Raw genomic sequence first — 24,476 nt, forward strand, 5'->3', positions numbered from 1 at the left:
CAATCCCACCCAACCCATTTGTTCCCTCTATCATTCCATTACATCATTGCTATATTTGCATATTAGCTAGTGATTTGGAGGTTACATTAATCTAATATAGCATTAAATGACGTATGGGGATGTGATGTATTGCAGTTATGCCCTAGACCTAATTGTGAAAAGCAGCACTTTAAGGGGTGTTTTCCAAGGAGGGTCTGTCTCTTGAATCTCCGTTTAAGGTTCATCAGAGTGTGTGTGTGTGTGTGTGTGTGTGTGTGTGTATACAATGTACTTCAATGGCTTTTCTGTGCCACTAGGATACCCAATGTAGGGTAGCAGTCAATAAATGAATCAAATTATCAAAGGAATTAAGATATGAATAGCACAAGTGAAAAGGGCATAAAGGATCACAAAAGGGAGGGATCAATATGATGTTGGAACTGTAAAGACTTGCATTCAAATAACAGTTACTTGTGTATGCATAGTGTAATGTCAAAAAGGGGGGGAAGTCAATACAGTACCAAGTGTTCCAATTTTAAAATACTCTAATAATCTAGATGGGCAGATTTGAAGATTATAAAATCTTTGGGAACATGTATGTCTTCTTTAACCACCATATAAAGCACCATGAGTGCACTACTTGAGGGGCTGCCTAAATAATAACAAAAGGTATCAGAATAAAATTCTATTATTAGAATGGATACATGAACAATAAATACAGTAGAAACATTACGGACCAAATTCTTCCCTGGTGTATCTCCCATTAGCTGAAACAGTTACACAAGGGACAAATGTGGCATTTTATTTTATACAGATATTTTATAGAGATGACAGAAATATATATTCATTGTTTGGTAGAATTTTCTTTTCTCTGTGCCATTTGCAGAAATGTGTGTGAAATCTGCCAGATGATCTATAGCCATCCCATTACCTGTCTTCCTCTGGCAGGTAGCTAGTTAGATTTGTGTTAAACAGGATTTGCTTTGCCATTTCCATTTGCTGCGAGAATGGAAATGTTCTGACATGACATACGACCAATCAATAACTGGAAAGTAGCTTGCATGAGTCATCTGAAGCCAGCAGGTTGGAGATTGTCAGCCCCTACTGGGATTAAAGCCTGCAAAGGGTTGTTCTGCAATCAGTAATTCTGCAGTATCTCCTCTGGGTGTCTGGCTTTCACGAATAAGAATATACCCTGTAGAGTTGGCTTGAAATAACTCCTGTCCTTATTGTTTGGGTGCCTGATTTTTCTGAGCTCTAAGAATGAGTTGAATTTGACATAAGCAAATCTACTGTTTTGCTATTCCACCAAAAATAAAATGGGGCAAGAGTTGGCATCTAGTTTTTATAATATTTTGGGGGGGGGAGAAGGGAAGGCACTTTTTTGTCTTGCTGTGGTCCGAGCAGAATAAGCACCCAGCTAATGTTAGAAAAAGACCACATGTCCCAGTATTTTCTGTAGTCTCTACTGACAATGTTTTATGACAATTGCAGGGCCATAATAATCAGGAACAAAGAAATTATTCCAATGTCTTCAGAATTCACTCCTGAGACTGAGCGTCAGCGACTACAATATCTGGTAAGAGACCTGAGGATTGTACTACCTGCTGCTGAATGTTGCTCCGTCATATGTTCACGAGATTAAGTAACATTTTACTATAGCACATCTAGAAGCAAACTGAGTAGGGTACTTAACTCCCTCCCAGTGTTTACTGTGCAATGGTATTTAATGTAGCAGTCTGACATTTCTGTGTGAGAGAGACTGTGGTGCATATTGTTTTCCCGTGTTTTATTAGCATGGCTGACAGAGATCTCTTTCCTAGGCTGGATCTACCATAGAGGTGGTGTCATTCAGTGTGGATAACTGTGGATTGGGAAGGATGCTTTACTAGTTTGCCAATGACTAGCGGATGAGAGACAGGATGGTTTATGTACAAAGCACTATTAGCCTATAAGCCATGTAATGAATAACTAAATATATTTTTACTTCTTTCTGACTCAAACCGCCATTTAATATTTACACCATTAAAACTAACAGTTGAGCCCACTGATTGCTGTATGACTGTAACAGGGCACCGATGGGCCCCTCTAGCTTCTGCCCCTGCTGTGCCCACAAACCAGGCGTAGACCTCTGCTTTGGTGCAATCACTCGTTCTCTTTATTTACAGTAGAAGTTCCCATCACCTTGTAGCTATAGAAAGCGGCAGGCTTACAGCCTCAGGGACTGGCTTCTGCAACCAGCAGGGGAGAGCAGCCGCTAACTCCCTGGCTCCTCCCTTTCCTCTGCCCCTGGCTTCCTTCCTACCAGTGTTTATGTAGCCCCTGGCTAACAAGGCCGGCAGTGGTACCCTGTTTGCCACTTAGGTCGGCGCTTACTCCACCAGCTCCAATTCCCCTTTCCTGATTGGAGCTATTGTGATAGAGGACTGGCTCAGGGTGTCCTAGCCAGCACCCTGTCACACACCTGCCCCCTTATGAACCACCAGATTCATCCTTCCTCAGCCTCTCCACTCCCATCCAGAAGGGTTCGTCCAGGGAAGCCTCTCCCTCTCTTTCAGGCAATCACCAGCATCATCTCCTGGAGGCTCCTTCATCCCCACCCACAAAAAGTACACTGGTCAGGGGGTGGATGTCCCTATAGCTCTGCTGCCACTGACAGGTCCTCACACCAATTTCACCCCAGCAAGCATCCCTTCTCCTTTATCCCCTTTTCTTCTGGTTGAGGGTCAAGGCCAATCCCAACCTCCTACTGGATACCTTGGGTTCTCCCAAGCCACCATGCGGGGTCCCTGTTTCTTCTCCTGGGAGCTGCATTGTGGGGAGCTCCAGTTACCCCTTTTCTCCCTCTAAGGGACTTGGGCTGGCCCTCTCCCCCACACCTCCTTCCTCTCGATCTACCCTATCTGTTGTCTAGGGTTCTCATGGTTGCTACCCTGAGGGCCTTGCTCTTCTTCCTCCCCAGGGCTTCTCAGTCTAGGAGTCCCCTCCCCTTCTACAGGGAACCTTTCCTTTTCCCTCCGAGGGAAGGCCCCAGTCTGTACCTAACATAATGGGGTATGGTAACCTCTCTACTACCCCGACTCGCTTCCATTTAAAGCTTCCCCACACTTCTAGGGCGACCTGAGTCATCGGGCAGTATCTCCTGTCCCCAAGGATACACTCCAGGACAATCCATGCACTTGGAATTATTCAGTGCAGTTTTATCAGCACCCTCTGGATGAGCAAGGGGGCTGAAACTGTATCTACCCCTATGGCGTTTCCTCCTCACCCTCACCAGGATGGTGGACAGCCTCTGCCCCCTTGTCCCCCCTCCAGCGTTGGTCCAGCCACAAAATTCAGCCCACCCACATTCTGTATCTGGGCAGTCCCCGTTTTTATGTCCTGGCTGCCCGCATTGCCAGCAAATAATCATGCCAGCTCTACTGGGAGCTTCTCAGGGTTCCTTCTTCCTCTTAGGGCCTTTCCCAGGAAGGGGTTCCCTCAGTTTCTTCCTCAATTCTGTCTTTTTAGGATCGGCTCTCCCTTTGGGGAATGTCTGCCACCGTGTACTCCTCGGTCAACTTGACTGCTTCATCAACCATACTTGGCTGATGTTGCCTGACCGAGACTCGGATATTCTCACGGCGGCCCTGTAGCAATTGTTCTAAGATGAGGGCATCCATTATCTCCCCTACTGTTTGCGTCTTGGGCCTCAGCCAGCAGGTGATCCAGTCCATCAGTCTCTGGGCCAATGCTCAGGACTGTGCAGCACCCATCCATCGGGCTGACCAGAACTTTTGACAGTATTTCTCCGCCGATAGGTCCACCCAGTCCAGGATGGCCTCCCTCACCATCCCATAATTCCAGGCCTGTTCCTTGCTTAGGGCCATGTAGGCCTCTTGAGCTTCTCCCACCAGATAGGGAGCCAGTTGCCCTATCCCATCTGCACCCATGGCTACCCGCTCAAACAAACCAAGGAATCCGGGTCATCTGCTGGGCCCATTTTACAGAGTCCCAAGCCTGGCGGGCGGGTGCCATCTCCTACTGCGGGACTCACCATTTGTTGCAGGAATTGCTGCTGCACGCTGGCCTGCTCTCTTTTAAAGTCCTGTAGGTTTTTCTGCTTTTCTGCCTGACAGGTTAGCAAGGCCTGTTTCTCAGCCTGGTGGGACTGCTGGATGCTTTGCAGGGCCTTCTGCATCTGCTCCTCATCTTTTACGAGCCATTGCAGAGTCTCCTCCATCTCCGGGCCACCAACCACATCCATTGGCTCAGGGTCCTGGACAAGCCCCCATGTCTTACAGGGCACCGGTGGTTCCTTCTAGCTTCTGCCCATGCTGCACCCACAAACCTGCCATAGACCTTTGCTTTGGTGCAGTCACCTGTTCTCTTTGTTTACAGTAGAAGTTCCCACCACCTTGTAGCTACAGACAACATCAGGCTTACAGCCTCAGGGACTGTTGGCTTCTGCAACCAGCAGGGGAAAGCAGCCCCTGACTCCTCCCTTTCCTCTCCCCGTGGCTTCCTTCCTGCCAGCGTTTATATAGCCCCTGGCTAACAAGGCCGGCAGCTGTTCCCCATTTGCCACTTAGGCCTGCACTTACTCCACCAGCTCCAATTCCCCTTTCTTGATTGGAGCTGGCGTGACAGAGGCTGGCTCAGGGTTTCCTAGCTAGGACCCTGTCACAGTCACATGAGATCATAAAAAGTGGCATTGCAAACAGATTTCTTACCTGCTACAGTCTTTTGGTTTGCCTCTCAAAAGTTCCAGTTAAAGTTTAATGCAGCTTCATTAACTGGGCAAGTCAAGGCCTGATGGTCTTCTGCTGTTCCTAAAATACCTTTTATGTTCAGCCTATTCCAACTGTTTCAGTATTTGGTGGGGTAGAGATGCAAGATTGTTGGGATTTTAAAAACATTTTTTGGAAGGCAATGCCTTTTTGTTTTTCTGTTCAGATTTAATTCCTATTCCAGTTCATTGCTTGAGTCTGAACATTTCAGAGGAAAGAAATATTTTGGGATGTATTCATATTCAGAGAACCAAATACAAAGCAGGCCTAATAAATATTTATACTTAGTTATATTTAAAATAATTTGTTTTCCTATAAAATAAAGGGAATCTGTAGTATCTTGGGAGCCTGGCACTTCTCTACGAAAATAAGAGATAAAGCATTGCCTACAAGGGATTTTGCTCTTTTGATGTCCTTTCTGGTTTATAGTTGAAAACAGCAGCTGATTTGAAAAGCACTTCTGCTGTTTCCCCTGGAATTTTCTTTACCTTTTTTTGTTGATTTCATTTGTATATGTAGCAAATGTGCCTGGGCCCCGGGTATCATGTTCAAAGGAAATCCACACAAGACAGCAAGAGCGTGAAACAAAATTAGAGACAATTTCAAACGTTCCATAGGTAACACTTTTACTCCAGTGTTTAAAAAAAAAAAAGTAGTAGTAGCCATCTAACAGTATTTTGAGGCACTTGAAAAATGAGTGTTAATTAGGGCAAACTTCAAAAGAACCAAGTTTTCTTATTTAGCTTGAATAAGCATCCAATTCTAAAAGTTCAAATGCTTGGTTATAATGTATCTAAACCACCTGAGATTTCTGGTCATCCTCCTTATCTGTCTAGGGCCATCACCTGTCTCTTTTAATCCTTACATCTCTGGAAACCAATATTCACTGCACTTCCTTGTCTTAAGGGTATTTACTTTGGATTTGTTTGGATGCAAGTCTCTGGCTTCCAGTTTAAATGTAGTTTCCCAGTTCCCTCTCCCATGCATACTGAACAACAGGAAGAAATGCACATTCTGGTCATTTTAATACAAATATGTCACTCTGCAGTTATCAGTGCCAATGTAATCTTCCTTCTCGTAATATGTGTTTAGCTCAAATGAACTATAAACCCACTGCAGTCTTGTCTCCTCCAGAAACAGAGAAGAAAGTGGCACGGGTCACTGTTGCAACTAGAGCTAGTTTAACAATGCAGAAAAACCATTAGAGAAAAGATTTTCTGACCAGCCCAAATTATAGCATAGTTTTTGGTAGGGCCTGTCCTACAATATCCATGAGCATGGACCTATTTCTTAGCAGCTCCAAGGAGCACTTGGGCTTCCATTCATCGAGTCACTCTCACCCCAACCATCTAGTAAGGACTAGTCTCACCTAGAGTTTTACTTCTTTAGGAGAAAAGCGTACATTCAAATGCAACCTACGCTTACCTGAATGCAGCCCCTGGATTCCTCCCACTGATTCTATATGAATGTCTGCAGCAGAAGCAATCTGCTCTGTCAATGAGCTAGAAACTTCTTGGCGCTTCCAGTTACAGATCCCCTCCTAGCAGTCATCTCCTCTTAAAGATATGACACCTTAAGACACAGATCATTTAGCAAAAGATGTACAAGTGTTACATTCGCATTCCCTTCCCTCTCCAGATTCACAGCACTTGTTGTCTTCTTGCTCCCAAATAGGTTCCATTCATGTAGTAGGCCCTTCTTCAGACAGGTTTTTGCCAGGCTACGAAGTGTTGTCCTTTTGCTTTGAAGTTGTGGGGCTCAGCATTTGTGACAACCTTTTTATTATGATCCCTGAGGCACTCTGGAAGGAAATCATGGTGCTTCCCTTGCTAACATGCTGTGAAAAAGATGATAAAATCCAACCAGATATTGACTGTGCACTGATTTGTTGCCTTCTGAAGTTTTCTAAGACTTCAGCATTTGGGCTGGCAAAAAATATGTCTGGAGATTACCCCAATCAATTTCCTTTTCCTCTTCTGAAGAGACTTTTTTAAATATGAATCATTCTAGATTTTGCCATTTAGTTCATTTTTGCAACATGTATTTTATTATGTATTCCCTCCAGAAACTTCTGTTAATATTGACTTTTGCAGACAGGTACAACATTATCGTTTACATTACAGTCGGCCTAAATATTGTCTGTATGCAGTTCAAGGCAGGGTTCCTGCTTCAGAAAGTTTGCAGTCTAGAAAGACCAGGAGTGGGCAGAAGGAATTATTGCTGTTCCATTTTACAGACGGGGAACAGAGGCTCAGAGACATTACATGACTTGCTCTACAATACAGAAGAATTCTGTGCCTGAGCTGGGAATTTAACCCAGATCTCCCAAGTATGTCTAGTGCCTTAGCTACAAGACCATCCGTCCCCTCATGTAATTCTTTTAAATAGATACTTCTCTGTCTGAAAGATTAGTTTACAAAGTATTACCTGGGATATGGAAATATTTTGTATGGTTTGGGGAGCGGGGGCTCCTTTCAACTTCCCAACAATGAGTGTTGGTTAATGGTAGTACAGTCTACTTCCAAAATACCCATTTTGTCCAGATTTCTTACTCTTGTATTTCTTTACACATTCACCTTAGATCCAAATCTTCAGATGCACCAGAGCTCTGCTTGGTGCATTGGGCAGAAGGAGGAGCAAAGGTGGCTATAGGCCACTTTTTGTGCTCATCTGGTGCTAGAGACAGCCAGTGTCAGTTCTCCACCAGTTGGAAACTTTCCCATATAAAGGGAAACTACAGCTGTCCACCCAGGACCTGGCCCTATATTTCTGATCCTGGAGACTTGTTTTCTTTTTCTAATGTTTTCCCCTATTTAGATTTCCTGTTTGGCTTTGAATATGGATCCAGCCCTAGAGTAACTGACCAGTGTGCTTGGAACCTCCCCTGGATGTGTCACACTTAACCTTTTCCAGTGTGAGTGTGGGGTCGTGAACTAAAATGTAGTGCTTGAGGAAAAGACACAATGATTATTGTCCTTGTATTAAAGGAATAGTACTATACCTTGAGGCTTGGCTATATTTATAGGTAAAAATGGCAACCCTGATAGTACCATGAGTTGCAATGAAACTTCTGATATTGGATGTCACAGAATGATGCATTCTAGGATAGCCTGAGTGAAGTAGTCAACATTAAAGGACTTCGCAAAGAGAATTGTAAGGCACACAAATGCTCTCTATAGCCTAATTTGTTGGGATATTGGTACATAAATGTGAGTTAACTTAGTTTTCACATTTGCTTTCCAGATCAATTTTAATAAAAAGGAAATGGGGAAACCAGCCCGTTGAAAGAAGTGTGACTCATATTTCCATGAGTGGGTTCTTTTCTACATGGCTAACTGTTAAAAGAACATAACTAATGCTGAACTTTTAATATAGACAACCATAAAATGGCTGACTCCCAAAAGCATATAATACAGAATACTGTAGATGTGTGCCAAAGCAGACAGTAATAACTGTTGAAAGACCAAAATGGTGGAAAATATTTTTTGTACCCTAAAGCCAGAATAGTAGAGTGAAGCCTTCTTAAGTAGCCTGGTAAGAATACAGAAAGTAAAGTATTTGATATTCACCAAGGTTGGTTGTTTTTACTTTAAAGCTAAGTAACATTTTTTCTGTGAAATATATTTTTCTCTTAGCATTCTTTTAAACCTAGACTGAGTATGTGCAAAATCATTGACAAGTGTGATGTCTAACCACTATCTAAATGTTTGTTAGAATTGATTCACATTTTGCTTTTGTTGATCAATTAAAGAGATTTCTTTGTGTCTGCTTGTGGATCTCCTTTAAAGATCTGCAGATGTTGAAGATTTTTGTTTTGTATTTGTTTTCTTTTTCTATTGCAAAACACAATCTGTCACCAGGGGGAAGGCGAAGAGCCACGCCTTGTAGTAAATAGGGAACAGTTCTCAATAACGCAGTCTGAAAGGAGTCAGTTCTGTGTTTTATAGTGGCACATTCATATCACTTTGTAGAATTACCAAGGAAACTTCAAGAATAACTGCAAAAGAAATGTTTCTTCACATAAGAATTCAGCTCACATTCAGACACCAGCAGCTTCCAAATTACTCTTCTCCTTCTCTGTTTTACTGACGTCAAAAATACTAGAATCAAGTTAAGATTCTTAGATTGTAAATCAAACATTGAGGGTAGGCTGCGGAAGAGAAATCTTATTTGAACATTAGCAGTCCACTGGTAGCTCTGCCAGCTTTATTAATCTTATTTCACGTGTGACCTTAGATTTTCCATCTGAGCAAATCTTTATGAAACGCAGTCTCTCACAATCACTTTCCCTTTGCAATAAGGGACATTCTTATTTTCCAAGAAAAAATGTTGCTAAAAGCCTTATGGATTTCGTTTCTTTTGGAGTTGTCTATACAGTAAAACAAGCAATTTGATAATCTAAGAGGGGAAAAACTCCATTGGTGGTAGGGCATTTTTTGTGTTTTAAACAGTGCTGCCTGTTTTAAAGGCAGAGAATACTAAGCTTCAAGTGGACTAGATTTGTAATTATTTGCTCAAGATAATCCATGTATTTTTTACAAAAACTGAAATCATCAACGTTCTAAACTGATTATTTACTTCATTTTTTCAACACAGCAGATGAAAAAAGAGTGAATAGTGGAAAAGCCCAGAAAAAAACGTAATAAAATACTGAGTTTCAGGAATTTATTTAGGATATCAGTAAAATACAAAATTATCTATCAAAATTAGCAACCAGGTTTCTATCTCATCTCTTGGCTGTCAAAAATTACCAGATAGATTTTATACTGCAATATACTGAATCAAACTCTTTTAGACATGTATAGTTTTCAATATAAAAGAAAAAAGATAAATGCAATGATTATACATAAATTTACATATTGGATATCTAAAATTCTAAAGTAAAGGTACAGAAAACCTCTTTCCAAGATGTATGCTATAGGTTTGATCTCACTAGACATTTTTAAAAATCAGTAATACCTTACAGTAAATTCTTTTAGCAGGGGACAGTGATCCATGTACATGGCCCGTTAGGACAATATTTTAGGGGAACTTTGTTGAAGACTACATTTTGCAGATAAAGTAATATTGTCCTGTGCTGAGAAGGGATTTGATGGAACTCTTGTTTCAGCAAAAGAGAAGAAGGTCTCCATCAAACTTGAAAGTTGGGCCTCGAAAGTAGACTGCAGTCTAGTTAGCCAGTCAAAACGTCATCTGCCTTGACTCTATTTCAGTGAAGCTGGAGGTTTTTTTCTCAAAAGGTATCTGGATAAAAGAATGGAAGCAATTGGTTTCTTTAAGATAGAGAGGTGATGTGTTGAGCCTGATCCAGCTCCCACTGAATTCAGCAAGTTCACGCCTTAAATAAAGGAAATATTTTATTGTGACCTATTTGTATGAGAGCTATTGGGTACATCAGTTAAGGTTTCAGATACTCCCAACTGCTCATTTTTCATGAGTACTACATTTATGTCATGGCTAGAAACTGCCAACTCATTTGATCTTCCCTGACTGCAGCTGCTGCTGAAGATAAGGCAGATTTTATTCCCTTAACCAACTGAACCGGGGGGAAAGAGGCATTTCCAGAAGGCTAAGGGAAATGCAACTTTTGTCTGTCCACCTTAGGCCCAGTGATCCCTGGCTAATTTGGCTCAGTTTGTCTCAGGCAGAAGCTTACTGTCAGTAAATGCAAAAACCCCACCAGTATGCATATGTAAATAAGCCTTAAATGTTTTCTTTTGTTTCTTTTTGCTGCTGCTTATGATAAAATGTGGAGGGGAAACATAACTATTAATGTTGTACATGAGCTCAGGCACGGTGTTAATGGATTAACTTTTCACATCTGGGGATTTCGGTGTAACTTCTTTCTAGACCCCAAATGAAAATAAATGGTTTAGTCTGACATTGGTTCCCATCTGTAGACAAGCGGACTCACCCCTGCGGCGCCTCCTGCTGGTGTCTTTCAGGAATTAGCTCGTTCCAGCTCTGGAACACCCTCTGCAGGCCGGTGATCTGCCTGTCCTCTGGCCTCCGTGTCCCTCCCTGGACCCGGTGCCCTTTTACATGGAGTGCTGCCCCCTGGCAGTAACCCCTTTCTCTCAGTCTTAGGTCTCCCCTCCCTGGCGAACCCCCACCCACTATCCCCACCTTGCCTCAGTATATGGCTACTGCCAGTCATTGTCTAGCCCCTGCGCCCTGGGGCAGATTGCAGTATCAGCCTACTCAGCACCGGCAAGGTTGGGTTTGGACCTGCTGCCTTGGCCTACCCCTGGGCTGCCCTCTGCAACCTCCCCAGTACCTGTTGGCCCAATACTAGGCTGCAGCCTGGGGCTTTCCAGGCTGGAGCTCCCCGGCTCCTCTGCCTTTCCCCAGCCCTGCTCCACTCAGGTACCTTGTGTCTAGCTCCCTGCAGCCAGGCCCTTCTCCCTCTACACACAGAGAGAGACTGCTTGGGCTTCTGGCTCTCAGCCTCTGATAGGGGCCAGCTGGGCCTGATTGGGGCATGGCCCAGCTGCAGCCTTCTTTCCCCAATCAGCCCAGCCTAAAACCTGCTTTCTCCAGCCACAGCCCCGTCCCAGGGCTGTTTTTAACCCTTCAGGGCAGGAGCAGGGGTCCACCCTGCTACACCATCACAGAATCACCAGACCCTTTAGTAACATTAGCAAGCAGTCTTTGGTAGAGAGATCCAGGATCTCAGTAGCTGGAGTGCAGCAGGGCGGGAACTGAGGCACGTTGGCAGAGCTGTGTAAATATTAGGGCTGATCAAAAAATTTCACCAAAGCTGTTTTTGATAGAAAATTTTGTTTTTAACTAAATTAAATTTTCTGTGAAAAGTGTCCATTTTCTACCAAAAAAAAAAATTTTTTTTAAAACCAGTTTTTATTTAACATCTGAAAGCCAAAACCCAAAATATTTTGGCAGAAAACAGAAATATTTTGATTCCGAAATGCCACCACAGTCCCGCATGAGAACTGTAGTTCGGGTGCCTCATGCTCTAGTTCTTTTCTATGGGCCAGGATCACTGGATGTATTTAATCTCCCATGATGCACTGCTGCCATGCAGCTATCATGATACATTGCCTCCCATCACCAAGAACTGAGACCATGGTGCATCATGTGGAAAGATGTCGTTTGACCTGGGAGCCGGGCACACAGAGGAGAATGGGAATGTGAGGCACCCAAACTACAACTCTCATGAGGCAGGACTGAAATATTTTAGTTTTTGACTGAAAACTTGACATTTTCTTTCAGGGGGAGGATTCCATTTTCTGACTAGCTCTAGTTAATATGTTTACCCATACTATGATTGGATCTGTCCAGCATGAATAATTATTCACTTCCGGGAGGACCAGATATACTCATGGTAACAGAAAATATTGTATAACCGAGAGTTTATTTGCTAAAGGCAATTTGTCAGGAACTGGTACAGGTTCAGCAGGAGAAATGGGGTCAGTACTGTTTTTTTTGTTGTTGTTTTTTTCCCCTTAGAAGAAGGAAGGCAATTAATAAACATGCTACAAAAATGGGAACTGGCTGGCTGGCTGAAGATGGGCAGGTCTGGAGCAGCTGTCAGCCCCAGGGCTGCTAAAGCAGTGGCTGTCAGAAGAGCTGGCCAGCAGCCAGCCCCAGGGCTGCCAGAACAACAGCTGGGGTTGGGTCAGCCCCACTGGGGCTGGAGCAGCAGCCGTCAGCCCCTGCCACAGGAGCAGCGGTGGGAGCAGCTGCAAGCCCCAGCTGAACTTTGTTCTCCCCGCCCCCCCGGGTATTTTTAGTAAAATTCAGGGACAGGTCATGGGCTTCTATGAATTTTTATTCATTGCCTGTGACCTGTCCGTGTCGTTTACTAAAAATACCCTTGACAGAATCTTAGCCTTAATGATAATGCTTATCTACCTTGTCAAACTGCCTTGAGATAAATGGATGAAATATTCTATACAAGTACTAAGTATTAGTATTTATTAAGTGGGAGAAGACTTGGGGGAGATCTCACTGCTGATTATGGAGGTATCTGATTAGCTTTCTATACTAACCACCAAATAGTCTGTCAGACTTTTATTCATGTGTATGAATACTGTTTGCTAGGATAGTTAGTCATCGCCTCTTTTTAAAAAATGTATAAAAATGGGGGCGGGGAGGACAGGATGAATTTTGTTCTAAGATATGACCATGGTTTCTGGTTTTTTTTGCCCATAGGCTTTCATGCAGCCCCACCTACTGGGTAACGAGTTCACACATTTAGAGTTTCCAAGGAGGGTGCAGCGTAAGGAAGTTGGGAAGAGGATGCTCTACAGGGACTTTAACATGACTGGCTGGTAAGAACTTGCCATTTCTGAGCATTGAAATTGGGGGGGGGAAATGCATGCATTCTTGATTTTAGCATAAATCTGTCTACATCAAAACAGAAGTGTGTGTGTGTGTTGTGTTGTGAAAGGGGATCTCCCTCTATCCAACTTTTTATTCTTTTTAGGAAACAAAATCTTAAATCAGAGATTATTACCTAGAGTTATGACTTTGGCTCATTCTTGGTGTGAGAAGTGATAGTGAGGCAAGACCCTCAAAGGACATATCATGTGACTCTTTCATGTGTTTGAAATCACTCTGTTTTATAAATATTGTAGTCGCTGGTTTAAAATAAATTCATTTTCTTTAATAATGTGCTTGAAGAACTCCTTAATAATGTGCCACTGAAGTGGTTGTAGGGTAGATACCCCTAGATTTTCAAAAGGACTTGAACAAGGTCCCACACAAGAAGCTACTAAAGAAGGTAAGTAGTCATTGGGTGAGGGGCAAAGTATTAAAAACTGGCTAGGAGAAGGGAAACAAAGAGGAAGAATAAATGGTCAAATTTCCTTTTGGCAAAGCGTTAACGGTAGGGTGACTCAAGATTCTGTAACAGTTATCGCATTGTTTAATATATTTATCAGTTCTCTGGAAAGGGGAATGAGCAACGAGATTTGCAGATAGAGTCATTTAGGTTAGTCGGGAGCAGAGACTAATGGGAGGAAATTCAGAGCCCTAAACAAGCTGGGTGAATGGGCAACACAATGGCAAATGACATTCAGTGTTGATAAATGCAAAGTGATCCACACGGGAGGGAAAAATTCCAACTACTCAAACACCTTATGGGGTTCTAAATTAACTGTATCAACTCGGGCAAAACCTGGGCATCACTGTGATGGGCATCTGTGGTCAAAAAGGCAAACAATGTCAGGATGAATAAGGAATGGGATGGAGAATAATACAGATAATATTATAATGCCTTTATATAAATCAATTATATGTCCTATTTCAGTGCTATGTGCAGCACTGGTCATCCCAGCTAAAAAAGAACTTTTGCAAAATTAAAGGTGTGTTTAAAGAAGGGCAACAAGAGTAATCAAAGGCCAGGAAATACATTCATGTGAGGAGATTGGGGTGATGGTATTTTTAAATAGCTTTAAAAAGGGGGATGAGTAAGAGGGGACAAAATAAAAGTATCAAATAATGAATAGTTATAGAGAAGATATATCAGGAGCTTCTGTTCCCCTGTTCCATGACATAAGATTAACTACTAAGGATTAAGAAGTTTCCTATATCTTCCTCTGAAGCATCTGGCATTGGCCCCTGTTAGAGACAGGAATTGCCACACTGGATCAGATCTGTGGTCCATCTAGTCCAGTCCCGTGTTCCCATTAACACCAGTGTGTAAACTCTGTCAGCTCTCATGTACTCATTTTTTGTTATGTTCTCTTTGTCTAAGGGAAAGTCCACACTTTTTCGTCATGTTTTAACTTGGTTATAAATTTCAGCATAGGCAGAATACTGGTGGCTGTTGCTAGGCTAGGATGAAATGTGACTAACAACAACATTGGTATCCTGGAACAAACATTTGCATAGCGTTTACACTACAGTTTACGATCCTGTTAGGTAACATATCTTAAACCATGACTAAAAATTCACCTGTAAGTACACCAGGGTTGTACTGACAGCTGAAGAACAAGGGTGTGGAAAGAGCCACAAAAATGCAAGTGGAAGATGATGCCACATCTTCACTCTAGTCCCTGAATTTATAAATGTGAGCAAAGAAGGGAGGACCACTTTTGTACTGGAGTCATTAGTCAGCAGTTGAGTATCTTGTAGCCATTTTCTCAGACTAAGTCCGGTGCTGGAATATCAGCAGTCTCTCTTGTTTCTCTACTTCAGAGCTGAAAACAATCCAATGATGAAGGGACTGCTATTTCCTTGTGAAGCTTAGCTGATCAGATAAGGGTGCCATTTCCGTTTTAAATGTGCTTGGTCAAGGAAATTGTGCTTCCCACTACCTGTGTGTTCTTGTGTAATAATCTTCTAGGCAGGCGTCTTTTGTTTAGCTCATGAAACAGGCCCCGGAGCTCAACATTGGAATCCTTTTAATGGCTAAAAATATAGTTAAGATGTTAGATTTCAAACATACTTACAGGCTCAGTGATTGTTATTTCATGATGATGATTTCTCTCCTCAGGTTACTTACTTCTCCCTTTCCCTCCTTGAGTTAGCGTAGCTATTATAGAGTTTAAACCAGCATATATTTCCTTACCTTCTCCACAAGACTCACTATAGTATAACCTGGTGTACTAAGCCACTGCCAAACCTGGACCTCTTCATGCAAAATTTGAAAGGGGGGGGACTTGGGGGCGAGGGGATTAATTAGCAAGATCTTTGATCAGTGAACCTCCCGCACAGGTGAGTAGATGTGTGGGTGGTTTTTGAAAGAGAAACGCTCACTCTCACACTTAATTATTGAATGCAAAGAAAACTAACAAACTCCAGTGGTGTAAAACATAGCCCCCAGGGTTTCCCTTGAAAAAGGAACTATGCTTGATTTTAAAATTCAGGGCATTTTTCTGTTTTTTCTATTAGAAGCTATAGGATTTTTTTTTCCCTTCTACTGTGCTCTGGAGCTTTTCAGAGGCTCAACAATAGATTGGCTTGGCCGGCTTGTTTGGATTACAAAAAAGGGTTATTGTCTCTGGGACTGTCATAATGCTGTTGGGCTTCTTTTTTCTTTCCTGTGAAGTTTCCACATTGGCTTTGTTTCAGCAGCTCACAGTGGTAGCAGAGCTGCCAAGCTTCCTCATAGCATAAGGATGGCCACCGATCCAGCAACACGCACTGCCTCACACTAGTCTAAGGATGCCTGTAATTGCTTTGAGACCAACCCTTTCCTTTCTCCCCCAATCCTTACCCCACCCCCACCCCAACCTTGTCTCCTTTCTCTGTCTCGTTTGTTCAGATTTTGTGCCAAAAATTCCATATAGCCTTTAGGTGGGAGCTTAATGCAAGTAACCCCCCTCGGCGTTGTGTTGAGCAGCCATCACGCAATATATACTGTAGCTGGCATTGTATCTTAAGAGCTCTGTCTCCTGCTGAACAAGCCTCTGAGCTATCTCAAGCTGCAATTTTCTGGCAGACGTCTGTATTACTAAGTTGAAAGAGCAGTTTCTCACAGCTGGATCTGTGGTACTGGGTTCCCAGGCCTGTGGCTGGTAGAAGTTAAACCTTGTCATGAAGATGGCATGTTTGGTATCTTTCCACATGTCCTCCTGGGCTGTCCATGAGACAACTGATACACCAGTGATGTTTCTTCGCTTGTGGCCATAAAGTCTAGCAGCTGCCAACGTTCCATTTCATGGCAGCTTGTGAGGTTTCAGAATTTATTTTCAATCTGTATGGGAACAAAACCCGAACCTTTGGAACATTTTCATGAAAACAGAATTGTGTTGAAATGGCTGGTTTGAAACTGATACCTGAGCTTTTTGAGTCAGGAAGATTTTTTTTGTGTGTCAGAACTGACCAGAACCTTGGACAAAAAATCCTTCTTGGTGAAAATGTATGTCGCCGCAAAATATTTTGGCTTTGACAAAATTACATTTTATTGAAAATGTTCCAACCAGCTGTAGTCCCAACTACATGTAAGGGATTAAAAACTAGGAATAAAGTGAATAGAAGTCATAAGCAGAATCTGAGCATTCTGTGTACCTAATGGTACAGCTGTTCCCAGATCATCTGTGTCTGTGAGATTTTGTGGTTGTTGTACACAATTAGCCGCCAATGGTCATCACATTTTGGGGAGGGATCTCTGTGTGCGACTTACTCCATACCAAAAAGGCTGGTATCCTAGGACTAGCACTAAACAAAAATCATTTTACTATAGGGTCAATATTGTCCACCTCCTGGAATGCTGCCAACCTATTTAGTGCTCTCTCTTTCCTTTCTAACAGGGAAGATCTTTCAGCCTCTGATCATCCGATAAAATGAGTTTAAAGCGAAGTTCGTTTTTTAATTTCGTTTAGGATGGATGACCTTTGCTTTGATTGTGCAGCCTGCACTGGCGTCTGCAGCTCAGACTCCAGCTCTCAAAAATAAGGTCTCATTAATCACTTAACGGGGACCGAAAATCCCACACCAAGAGCCAGTTGCGCTTGTTTTGCTTGGGAACACGCAAGTTGATTTGAACAAATAATGTCAAGGTGGATGCTGTCCTGTTCTTTACTGCTCTGTTCAATGTCCTCTGACAGCCATTCAGGTAGCCTGACGGAGAAGTGGATAAGCAGATTGAGAAATGCCACAGAGTGCTTTATGAAGCCGACGCCAGCGCTGCACCCCTGTTTAATATAAATTGATTTATTGAATCAAGCACAGAAGCCTTGTTACAGAAACCTCAGGCTTTATCCTCTAGAGAACCACCTAATAAAACAGCCCCAACTGACACTCCTCATTAGCTTCCCTCGGATCCCAAGGCAGTATTTAAAGTGGCAGCGTCCCTCTTTTAGGCCTGAATTTATCTGCTGGTCAATGCCTGTGGGTCTAATTAACTTAGCATTATTAGTCTTATTCAGATAAGCTGCATTTCCTAACAGCTTGACTCCAAGTTGTAAAGAGTAATTGGAAGTCTGCAAACCCTGCATCTTCACCCACTTGATTACACCTTTTAGCCAAATTCATGTAATTTACAATAAAAAGTTCATATTTTTATTAGTATTTTATGGGCTTTTTTTGTCTAGTGGAACCCTCTGTGCTTCCTCTGAAATGCTGACTGTATTGTTGTGCTTAGACCTCCGTCTCATATCCTTTGTAGAACTGCCAGGGAGAGATCAAATTTTAATTTCATAATTACTTCACAAGAAAGCAGCCTTTTCCTGGTCGTGCCTGGTATTAATTTCCTCCCAGCGACTTACATTTTCATAATTTAATGATTATGGCAACCTTGGCAGCTTTAGGCCTTTCTAGAGAAGAGGGGGGGTAGGATGTCATTTTTGCAGCAGGAACTGTAATCCAGAGCTGCTAGCAAACAGAGCAAGAGGGAGAATTAGTCGCTTGCAAAGCTCCTGTAACAGGAGAGGGGCTGGAGTTGGAGAATGGTTCTTTCACGTGTGGATGAGGCAGCTCATTGCCTGGTTGTCTGGAGCACAGCTCTGGAATGATAAATGGTTCTTTGCAATGTGCATGTTCTGCATCTTTTCAAGATTTGCAGCTCTAGCTGCAGGAACAGCGGGGGATGAGACCTGACTTGCTGTGTACAGCACATCTCCTGACACTGACGAATGACTCTGCTTTCCCCAAGTGCACACATGCTGCAGGAACTGAGCCACTGTCTTTGGGGCAGGATAAAACAAAGACAGAACAGAAAAGTAATAGTCATTGCTGCACCAAAAGGAGAAAAGTAGAGCCGCAAGATGCCATAGCAGTTCCCCACAGTTTGTGCAACAGACCCCTCTCTGCTGGGTTCTCTGTAAAAAAGGATTTTACCTCCTTGGGTATATTTTAATGTGAAAATCTTTTCTTTGGTTTGAGTTGCTTATTTCTGCCATCTTCCCCTCCCTCACAACTACCACTCCATTGTACAGGCTTTTTGAATACTTTTAGCTCCTCTTTAGCACCCTCCATGTTAGGTTTTCAGTTTACTTGTACACACCCATTCAGCCTCATGACATGAAGATGACAGCTGAGAAAACTGAGGCATCAGGCGATTACAGCAAACGTTTTCAAAGGCTGCTTAAAGTCAGACACCTGTTTCCATATATAGGATCCTAACCAAGGCTCTGATCCAGAAAAAGCAAATAAGCATGTGCTTAAATTTAAGCACGCATTTAAACACTTTTCTGGATCAGGGCCTGAGTTGCCTGATTTTCAAAAATAGTGTTCCTTAACCACACCATACTATCATTCCTCTCCTTTGAAGGCATGGTAATAAGTGGCTAATTATTCTGGTTCAGTGACAGTAATCAAATATACTATATGGAGAACCAGTTCCTGTAGATTAATGATTTGAACACCCTTTATTCAAAGAATTGGTTCCAACCTTTGTTCCCCTTCTATCCAGAGACAGGTAAATAAGGGATCATTTCTAGTCAGTTTCGTCTGTGTTGCTCAAGGATGAAAACCCCACTTTGTATCTGTATGAGCTGGGAATGTTGGTTAGAGAAGTAACGTGGGGGTATTGAGAACAGCTTGTGTTCTCAAACCTGTCTGGCTTTGTCTCTCAAACCCGTCTTGAAGGGATGTCCCTAGCCTTGTTATCACTGCAAACAGAACATGTCTGAAACTGCTGTCCTTTCCTTTTGCTTAATATAAGTGACTCGTGACGTTACGTGTCAAGCTATATCCCCTTGAAACCACGCCACGTGCCATTAACTGTTTCCATTGGGTTGTTTGTTCAGGTTTGTACTGGATGTCTCATTGAGGGGGGTGGGACTCAGCAGTGTAAGTAGGGCAGTACGGTCTGCTATACTGTACCAGCAAGATATTTATAGCTGGTATGGCATGCCAAAAAGACACAGGAGGAGCAGAACGTGGGGCTGCCAGGAGGCCCCACGTCAGCAGCTCCTCTGGCGCAGCTGTACCGCCCCCAGCCCTTCCACGCAGGGTCTCCTCTGTATGTACAGCAGCCCTGCCAGAGGTCAGGGCTGGGGGCGGTACAGCAGCACCCGGTGGTCCCACATTCTGCTCCTTTCCCCGCTGTAATTCCCAGGAGAGCTGTGTCTCTCTGGGGTCTGTACAGCAGCCCCGCCAGAGGACAGGGCTGGGGGAGCGGGGCTGGGGGCAGTAGAGCTACGCAGGAGGAGCTGACGGTGTTCTGCTCCTTTCTCTGCTACGGTTCCGAAGTCTCCAGCACGCACAGCAGGAGGAGGACAGAGACCCCCGCCCCAGGTAAGGGGAGTGGGTCATAGGGAGGGGATGGGAAGAGCATGGGGGCCCTGGGCTGGGGGAAGTATGGTGCTCCTTCCCCCACCCCCGTACTGGTAAGAAATGGATTCCACTTGCACCACTGGAGGAACTTGCAATGGACTCTGGCAACTCTGTAGTCAGTCTCAGTAGAAAGGAAAGCATAGAATGGACGTGAAATCTGAACTACCTTCTCATCCGTAGAGCTGATCCTTCCCAGAGTAAGTCTGAGGCCTGTTAGCAGAACTGCAAGGGATTGGCACTGATAACGCAAACTATCTGTTCATGCCCAAGGATGTTAATACGACGCTTTTCATGAGCGATAAATTCACTCAATTTTCTTATTAAATGAGTATATTTAAACACAGTTGATTTAGAGTACCATATTTTTTTTCATGTTCTATGAAGCCAATTTAAAAATTGTGTATGTAGAAAACAGATGAGACAAAAGTCTGGCAATTTAATCCATAGGCACCAACTTTCCCTGGCGCCGGTGGGTGCTCACGCCCCACCCCTGCCCCACTCTCATTTCAACCCCTTCCCCCAAAGTCCCCACCCCAACTCTGCCCTCTCCCTGCCCCTTTGGACCCCTTCCCCAAATCCAGGCCCCGCTATGTTCCCCCTCCCCACCCCTCACGCTTGCCGTGCAAGCACTAGGAGCCAAGGGGGGAAAGAGGGCATGCGGTGCACCCAGGGAAGGAGGCAGAGCGGGGGCGGAGTTGATCTGGGGTGGGAGGGTGGGGCGGGGAGCTGCTGGTAGGTGCTAAGCACCCACCAATTTTTCCCCATGGATGCTCCAGCCCTGGAGCACCCACAGAGTCAGCGCCTATGATTTAATCCATATTTAGGCACTAAGTGGTGTTGTTTTTTCAAAATTCAGCACCAAAAGGTTCCCAATGGTGTCAGTAGGATTCACTGGGCACGCAGGAATTTTGAAAACCAGACAGGTTCCTAAGTTTAGGTTCCGGTTTTTCAAAATCTGGGTCTTTGTGCCTAAAAGAGAAGATGTGAACATTCATAACCTTTTAGAGGATTTTAACTATTTAAAGAACCCTTTGTGGTAGCTGCTGTCATTATCAATGCATGGGAAGTTTGTTCCAGAGATTGCCCTGAGCAGAACATTTAGCAGTGTCCTCCTAATTTTCTGCAGTTTTCTTAGACCAGATTCCACTTAGCATATGAGTAACCTCATCTAGATCAGGGGTGGGCAAACTTTTTGGCCCGAGGGCCACATTGGGGTTGCAAAATGGTATGACTGGCCAGGTAAGGAAGGCAGTGCCTTCCCAAACAGCCTGGCTCCCTCCCACTTCCTGCCCCCTCAGAACCCCCGACCCATCCAATCCCCCCTGCTCCTTGTCCCCTAACCACCCGGGACCTCACCTCCTATCCAACCCCCCTGCTGCCAGTTCCCTGACTGCCCCCCTGACCCTATCCACATCCCGCCAGGACTCCTATCCGACAGGCACCCCGGGACTCCCACGCCATATCCAACCCCCGCTCCATCCCCTGACTACCCCCTGCCCTCCCTGTCCCCTGACCACCCCCTCCCAGGACCCCTGCCACTAACCCAGCCCCTTTTGGAATGTGGCTCTGCGAACATGGGCGGAGGACTTAGGAGGAGCAGGGGCAGCTGCGCAGCCGGAGAGAAGCGGCGCTTTCTCTAGCTGGCTACACGGCCACCTGGTGCTCCTCCTGAGTCCTCCAGCCCATGCTTGCGGTGCTCCTGCCACCCACACTGCCCGCCTGCTCCCCTGAGGCTGCATGTTAGCCTCCCTCCCTGCTCTCCCCTGCCCCCCCCCCCTGCAGGAGGTGCGCTGGTGCTGAGCTGCCCGGCGGTGGGGTGAGCTGAGGCTGCAGGGAGGGGTCAGGGGCTAGCCTCCCAGGCCAGGAGCTCAGGGGCCAGGCAGGACGGTCCCGCGAACCAGATGTGGCCCGCGGGCCGTACTTTGCCCACCTCTGATCTAGATCCTGGTTGCTTCTAGTTTTGGCACTTCTTTTGGCTCCTGATGCAATTTGGCCTTGTTTTCCAAAATGTTGGTACTGAATCCAAATATAACTTTGTGGGTGGTGTGTATGCTAGGCCTTTACTGAGTATTTCTGGACTGCAACAGTCTTTCACACTTACTTTTTAAAAATGGAAGAAAAAAAAAAGACAAAACCAAGTAAAAAGTACAGCTAGATCCATCCGAGTACATGCTACCCTCTCTCGTTACTTTTTCCTTTTTAAACCCAGTTTTATGTGATGGAGGCATTGACAGGATTTAAGGAGGCTCAGAGCAGTAAGCAATATCACAACCTTGCTTTTACTACTACTTTTGTCATGCTCTTGTGGCCATTGTTTTTTTCTGAGACATTGGTCAGGAAAATAAGGAGAAAACTGAAGGGCTGTGTCATTTACTTCGTATCTGGTACAAAGCTGGCTACAGAGCTTGCTTGTACACACCAGATGTGTTCATCATGAGATCTTTTAATGCTCTGCGAGGTATGGCTGAGGTTCATTTGGATAAGGTAAATATTGTGCCACCTGAAAAGTATAATACTGTTCAACATTCCATTCCATTCCATTTCCCCTTGCAAGTTCTACATTCCTGCCATTTACAATATTTACACTATCATGCTGTCTTTGAGGTTGAGCACATATCAGTCTGTCAAGTGTCTCTGAATCATACTTGTTTTCTAATTCTATGAACCAGATGTGTAATAACTTGGTCATTTGGCTATCCATTAGTTGCAGCAACTGGCTGTGGTCACTTTTGAAAGTTTGTGTCATCATCATCTTGTTCTGAGTCTGCCATCTGTAGAGTTTGTTCTGTTTGTTGTTCTTTCTGAGGAACAAAGTGTAGATGTCAAAAGTTTCTGCTGTACTCTCCACTGTCAGTCTCGATCACATATGATCTGGATGCTGAATTCTTTTTCTTTACAACAGTTCGAGTTGTCCATCCTTTTCTCCATCCAATTTGACATTAACACAGTCACCAGGCTCTAGACTTGGCAGTTCTCTGAGTGATATCTGTTGTAAAAGTGTACATAAGCTCTTTGAGCCTTTTAATCCAATTTGGCTACTCTCTTCGTGTGTGGCCACTTTGGAAACAGGTTTTTTTCCAGAGTTGGAACAGTAGTTCTGAGTTGTCTTCCCATCAGGAATTGTGCTGGACTGTATCCTATAACTGCTATGTGTTGATCTGTAACTCAGAAGAGCAAGTAATGGATCTTCCTGTTGTAAGACTTTCTTGGGTGCCTGTACAGCTCTCTCAGCCACTCCATTCGCTTGTCGCTAATGTGACTGCTAACAATATGATCAAAGTCATATTTCATTTGGAATTACTTAAATTCTGCTGCAGTGAATTATGGTCCATTGTCCATCACTAATTGTTCTGGAACACTAATATGAGCAAAAGCACACTACAGTTTCTTGATAACACCGTGACATGCTATGTCTTTTAAGTAAATTATTTCTATATACCTGGAAAAATAGTCCACTATGACCAGGTAAGGATGTCCTCTGACTTTGCATAAATCTGCAACTAGGTGTTTGTACAATATATGGTTCAGCATTGTCTCTTAAGTTGATTTGTACTGGATCTCCTTTCAAAAGTCTGATATCATCAAATCCTCTGTCAAGTTCTTCCACCTTTCTCCATAGGCCCATTGTGAGTGGCATGCTGTGGCAGAGAAGGTTGCTGGTCTTTGATCCTTTGATCACATGCATTCTAAAAGCGGCATCGAGTTCTCTGATACCTTATATACTAACAAACGTATTGGAGCATGAGCTTTCCTGGGTGAATACCCACTTCATCGGATGCATGTCATGATGCATGTATTCATCCACGAAAGCTCATGCTCCAATACGTTTGTTAGTCTATAAGGTGCCACAGAACTCGCTGCTGCTTTTACAGATCCAGACTAACACGGCTACCCCTTTGATGCATTCTAAAAGCATTGCTTTTGTCTTTGTAATTTTGTTTCTGTGGTGAACCAAGCCCATGCGGTTCAGAATACCTCCAGGGCTAGTCAGAACTGTGTCAGATGACTTCAGCTGTGGAAGGGACTGACGGTGATTGTAAGTCCCTTCTGAGATGACTGTGACATCAGCTCCTGAGTCAATTTTAAAGTCAATAGTCTTACCATGAATATTCAATTTAAGTGATAGATCCCAAAAACAATGGCTCTTGATTGTCTGTAATACGAGTCAATTCCCTGACTGCGTTGGTGAGGCAAACAGCTGCAAAATATCCATATTTCATGCATTTATTATACTCTGTGCTCTGGCTGGACATGCATCATCTCTTGGAATATGACTTTTTTTTCCCACATCTTGTGCATGTAGGGAAGTTCTCTCTTCTTGCCTCAGGGGTTTAATGATGATGACTTTTAATGCATAAATGTCTTTTTACAATTTCTAAGCTAGTTTCAGGTTTTTTTAAGTTTGTCAGATTTCTCTAGGTTTTGCTGTTTCACTAGTTCAGAGTGTTTTGCTATTTGAATAGCTGTGACTAGGGTTAAATCTGTCTTCAATTGTAGCTTCTGGGAAGGGTTTTCATCTGCTAATCCAATAGCCAGTCTGTC

General features: G+C 43.8%; 1 protein-coding gene across 1 annotated transcript in view; it reads left to right on the plus strand.

The window, feature by feature from the left end:
* The window catches only part of PPM1H (protein phosphatase, Mg2+/Mn2+ dependent 1H), a 202,388-nt gene that overhangs the window by 147,781 nt on the left and 30,131 nt on the right, over positions 1 to 24,476 (plus strand). Inside the window, exons 5-6 of the mRNA XM_039503148.1 lie at positions 1,474 to 1,558; positions 12,921 to 13,039. Of these exons, the coding sequence (XP_039359082.1) occupies positions 1,474 to 1,558; positions 12,921 to 13,039 (204 nt within the window). The remainder of the gene's footprint in view (positions 1 to 1,473; positions 1,559 to 12,920; positions 13,040 to 24,476) is intronic.

The sequence above is a fragment of the Mauremys reevesii genome, linkage group 1 (assembly GCF_016161935.1).
Source record: "Mauremys reevesii isolate NIE-2019 linkage group 1, ASM1616193v1, whole genome shotgun sequence".
In the NCBI taxonomy this organism is placed as follows: Eukaryota; Metazoa; Chordata; order Testudines; family Geoemydidae; genus Mauremys; species Mauremys reevesii.